The following is a 5,675-nucleotide window of genomic DNA, read 5'->3' as shown; positions in this document are numbered from 1 at the left end:
TATTCAGTAATTTAGCTACAATTATATTTATAAATAACCGTAACTTGAAATTTTAATAAGATACTTTTATCTAACAATACTAGACTTTATATTTTATGTGTGCAATGGACGATTACTAGTGCTCAATAAGATTGGTAAGATTAGGACCTCAAGCTATCACCTCGACGTTTTGAGCTAACCTATGAGGTGACGTCAGTGAAAGAGGGCGCAATACCTATGAGGTCGCGAGATAGAGTCGCTATCGCAAAGGATTCAGTCAATCATGTCCCTATTCTACCATTCTCAAACAAGAGAGGCAGTTTCCACATCGGTAGTACGTAGTGATCTCTGTGACCCTATCAAGTCGTAGCTGTAGAGGAATAGGTCGTACATATCCCTCAGATCTAAAGCAAGAAATTAGAGGTTGAAGACACGAGTATACATAGATATATGTACATGCACGCCACCATTGCTCACCCTCGCGCATACAGAATGACAAAATAAATTTGTTAGAGCCAGCACTCTAGTAGCTTAGCTCGAAAGCTACCTCAGTGTGTTTGTCTATAATTACAAACGCTCGTCTTGTCGTGACTGGCGAGACTCATACATGAGGAGCGCCATGAACTTGAAGGAATGGCGGCCGGCCTTGTTCATGGTACTGGTCCAAATTTTCACAAGCGGTCAGGTGTTGCTCACCAAGGTGGTGGTGGACGGCGGGTCATTCGTGTGGACCTTGCTCACCTATCGCTTCTTCCTTGGCGCCATCTTGGCTCTCCCCTTGGCTATGTTCTTTGAGAAGTTAGCTCTAACTATTATTCTTTGTTAACATATTTGTCTGCCCTTTCTTGATATTTAACAAGAAACATTTGGTAATATGCAGAGGCAAGTTGAAGGAGCTTAAATTGAAGGCATTCATATGGATTTTCACCAGTGCACTTGTCGGGTAAGTAGAATTATTTATTTCCATTACACTGGTATAAGTATAATTATTTATTTTCATTACACTGCTCTTCATATCTCACTTGAGCAATAGTTTCTTCCACTCTTACACTGGTATAAGTATAAATTGGGTAAAATGTATGAAAAGCTAATATATATTGTTGGTTACTTCTAGATTCACAATTCCTGGTTTGTACTACATTGCCCTCGGAGATACATCGCCGGGATACGCAATAAACTTCTATAACATCATCCCGATCGCCACGTTCATACTCGCGGTCCTTTTCAGGTAAACAAGACGAGAACACACCGATGAGAGAGATGTTGGGGTAAACTGACTGTTTTCAAATTTCCAGGAAGGAACCACTAGACATGAGGAGCCTGGTGGGGAACATAAAGATTGCCGGAACCCTAGTCTGTGTTGGAGGCACATTGGTGATCAGCCTATACAAGGGTAAGGAGCTGCACCTCTGGCCAACCAACATCGTTGGCTACCACCCTAAGCAAGCAGGAACTGCGTTTGGGCACCACCATGTGCGTGGAACCGTCTTGCTCATCACCACCTGCCTCGGCATCGCCATCTGGTACACAATGCAGGTACACATATGTCAGTGCTGCAAAATTGCAAATAATTACAGTTAAGTAACTAACTCTCATTAGATTATTCTTAAGCAGTGGCAAATAATTACAATTACATGTGAGTTTCCTATGAACAGGCTCAGATGCTAAAAGTGTTCCCATACAAGTATTGGTCGACAGTGTGTTCGTGCTTCGTGGGGAGCATCCAAATGGCTGTCGTGGGGATTATCCTGAACCGACAAAAGGCGACATGGGAGCTCAAATGGAACATGAGCTTGCTCACCATTGTGTACTCGGTAAACCTATTTATTTTGATGTGCATCAGTTTGTAGCTCTCGAAGCCTGCTCACCAAGATTACTACCTCTGGCTGCCGAGCAGTTTGTACCTCACAGTTGAACGAGCTATTTTTGGGTGCAGGCGATACTCAATACTACTGCCAAGTTTGTGATGATTTCGTGGGTCGTCACGCAGCGCGGTCCAACCTACCCATCCATGTTTGGTGCCGTGTCCGTGTTCTTCACTACTGTTCTTGACTCGCTACTTCTTGGCCATGATCTGTCTGTTGGGAGGTATGCTTGCCAATTATCCAATTATTTTTCATGAATTTAAATACTTGATAGGCTGTTTGGATCAAATTGTATTTTTGGAAAGAAAGAAAAGTATAGGCGAAGATATGCTTTGCCAATTCCTAACATTGTTTTTTCCAAAATATAATTGAAAATTTTCCTTGTAAATAACACATTTGCTCTGCTTATATGCATGCAGTATCCTCGGTATCTTTATGATTCTAGCAGGGCTCTACCTTTTCCTATGGGGAAAGAGAAAAGAATCTGTGTCTCCGGGTGAAGAAAACCCGAAGGAAGAAATGCAGTTTCAGAGTGGAAATGAGAACAACAAATCGGTATCCAACGTATGATTTTCTTTGTCTGGCGATATAAAAAGGGATTGTCCAAAATTCTTTGTATGTACGAAAAACAGAAAGAAAAATTGTATGATCTATATATACATATGCTAGAAAAAATGTATTAAGTGTCTTTAGGCTGGCCATAGTGCTAGTATCATAAGTAGTATCATATGCATTGGTCCCACAAAAATGCTGATATGGCAGCTAATTAAAGATGAGAGAGGAGATTAGAGTAACATAGGTGGATACTGTATCATAGCGCAGGTCACGAGAAAAAGTTAATGCCAAACAAATCTTGTCCACAATTTTGCATTGAGATGCTACAAATCATTAAATATAACAATAGTATGATACCACTATATGATACTACCCACTATAGAGGTAGTATCATATAAAAGTACCATATGCATGATACTAATACATGATACTACCCACTATGACCAGCCTTATTGTAGTTGGTGTTATTCAAGCCATCTAATGAAGCCACAAATTGGCATTAATTAATTTTAAGTTTAGTACTCTCTCTGTCTTTCTATATTGAGCAATCACACATTTTGAGGTAAATCCTTGACTAATAATTTGACTTACAAAATATGAGTTATATGTAGCCAAAAGTATGCCACTGCATGCATATTTGAAAGATGTTTTCAACAATGTGTATTTTTGTGTCATATAACTTGTATTTTATTGGTTAAATTATTAGCTAGAGTTTCGCCTCGAAATGTGTAGTATCCTTCGTATACAAAAAGGCTCTTTGATTTTAGGAAATACTTTGTACTTACACGCATAGGTGTGAGTGTTTTCATCACCATCTGTTTTGCTTTGACGTAACTAGGAGGGAGAGAGAGAGGGAGAGAGAGCTATTTTTCATTTACGACAGCGACCGGGAATCTCGAGAAATATATCGATGGTCTAGAACACACACACCCCATGTGTTCGTACAAAATCCATTCTCTTTGATTTTGTCTACCAGAACAAAGTCCCTCAAACATTAAGGACATCTCCAAAGGACACCTCCTCGAAACCGGTTTTCATCTTGCTTTATAAAGTAAATCAATAACATCCATACAAGGTTCAATTTAAATCAAGTAAATAAGATTGTTGGGCCAACAACACAAACATGCCTAACTAGAAAATAAAAGTTAGTGATACAACTCCACGTGAGAGTGAAGCACAACGGCTTGGTAGCGTAGAGAGATGGCGCGCTACAACCTGGAGATCATCAAGCATGCTGTGTAGTCTGTCCATGTCGTGCTGCCACCTAGAGATCATCAAGCATGTTGTCTAGTAGGTCCATGTCGTGCTGCCTACAAAGCAGGCAACAGTGTTGTAGAAAAGCCAAGAATTCAAACACAGAATCAAAGGCATGCCATAGGAAGATATGATCCATAACCATCTTATTTCGAATAGTCTATATTGTCCAAGTCATCGTGATGAAAGCAAAAAAGAGACACCTCCTCCTACCAGTACTATTCACGTGGGCTTCCAAAAACAGAAACTTGTAATGGTATATGGCCTGCCACTCATGCCTCAAAGCCTCATAAATGAAGCTCCATAGGAAGTGAGCAAAGGTTAGATAAAAAGAATGTGGGTCCTGAATTCAATGACCGTACAAGGGGCATGTAACATCCTCGTTTTAGCTAAACCTAAATTAGTAGTTTAAATGTGCATCATGAGCATCATATTTATTGTTTCCTAAAACATGCAATTGTGAGGGAAATCTAACATTCACAAATTCCAAAATATCTTTACTTACTTTAAATGTTCCAAATAAGTTTTGAACATAGTTGGTGAAATCAACGAGACATTCTGCAGCTATGTGTAGTTTCAGTTCCCACATGAGCTAGAGCTAAACATCTAGCAGCATTTGGATTGGTAGCTATTAGCTACATTACCGACCATATAAAATAACCAAGCGTTGAGTATCTATCTATCTATTATATTATTAAAACAACAAACAATTAACGGTGGCGATTAGAGGTTACATAACCAATGGATTAGATTAGGCACACAGCGTATATGTACGCACGGAAAATACTATTATATTATTAAAACAACAAACAATTAATGCTGACGATTAGAGGTTACATAACCAGTGGATTAGATTAGGCACATAGCGTATATGTACGCACGGAAAATAAAACGAGAGGCCGTTGAAGAAAAAAAGAGACATACGCTCCCTACGTTCGTAATAGAAGAGGAGCCGCACATAACCAGGATTCGTCAAAGATTAACAACCATACAAACAATTCGAGCACCACAGTATCCAAACGATGTCAATGCCGATATCGGCATAGTCAGAACGGCTATGCTCGCCACCACTGCTAGGTCACCGTCGGGATGCACCCTCAGTCCCGTCCCCTCATTCGATCACTGACATACCAGAGATGCCGCCGAGGCCAATGACGAACGTACATGCTGATGCCAATGCCGAACATGCACGCCGCTGTGGGCACGGCCACGCCGCCCCGCTATGTTGGACGCCACAAACCACCGCGAGGTGTTTCCCTTCGCCACCACACTCCCCTAGCACCCATCTATACACGCCAGAAAGGAGAGATACTACTTTTATCTACATTGCTCGCGTTCGTGTTCGACACCGTCAGTCAAAGTGTTAGGTCGTCGTCGATGTACTCGACCATTTCTTCTCTTCTTTGCATGATTAAACGCGTCTAGTTCATATCTATCTAATGCGTCTGGTCTCGCCTCATGCAGTTCTTTGTGGACGTCGATCTCATCTCGGCACCCCATAGGCCACCTCATCCGTGCCATCGCTGTAGAGCTCTATTTCAAAATCCAATCCTACCCTTGTATTGCCCCTTGTATCAGCGGCATGGCCCCACTTGTCATTCGATATACCGAATCCCCACTCATCCACGTTTTGGTCAGGGCTACAGCGATGCTTACGGTCAAACAAAGATGGATGGTCTGACGTGTCTTTGCGGGCTCTACGTGCCCCCACTAGTCAACAGATAACGGTCAAAGTTGTTGACCCACCGGGCAACCGGCCGTTACAGCACTTGTGAGGGTTTCAGACAAGGGCTTGGGCAAAACTGAGGAAAAACTAAGCGGCTAGGGAAAACTGAGCACAACTAAGGACCCGAGGGCACGAAAATAGAAATCCCTAAAAACTAACTCTATATGTAGCAATAATGATGATCCAAAATGCACGTATCAACTCCCCCAAGCTTAAACCTATGCTCGTCCTCGAGCAAATAAGCGAATAGATCATATCATGCATCAATGAGCTTATGGTTGATAAAAGAAATACGA

At 41.4% G+C, this 5,675-nt stretch overlaps 1 protein-coding gene across 1 annotated transcript; it reads left to right on the top strand.

Annotated features, from left to right (window-relative positions):
- The first annotated feature begins 598 nt into the window (after positions 1–598).
- On the top strand, positions 599–2,414 carry LOC124647390 (WAT1-related protein At1g44800-like). Its single transcript, XM_047187343.1, has 5 exons — positions 599–777; positions 1,094–1,207; positions 1,275–1,515; positions 1,916–2,067; positions 2,264–2,414. Exons 1-5 carry the CDS (start codon positions 599–601, stop codon positions 2,412–2,414), a joined length of 837 nt encoding a protein of 278 aa, XP_047043299.1.
- Positions 2,415–5,675: the final 3,261 nt, after the last annotated feature.

Source organism: Lolium rigidum, chromosome 4 (genome assembly GCF_022539505.1).
Source record: "Lolium rigidum isolate FL_2022 chromosome 4, APGP_CSIRO_Lrig_0.1, whole genome shotgun sequence".
Taxonomy (NCBI): Eukaryota; Viridiplantae; Streptophyta; class Magnoliopsida; order Poales; family Poaceae; genus Lolium; species Lolium rigidum.
The sequence above is the reverse complement of the archived record's forward strand: the minus strand, read 5'-3'. Positions and strand labels throughout refer to the sequence as shown.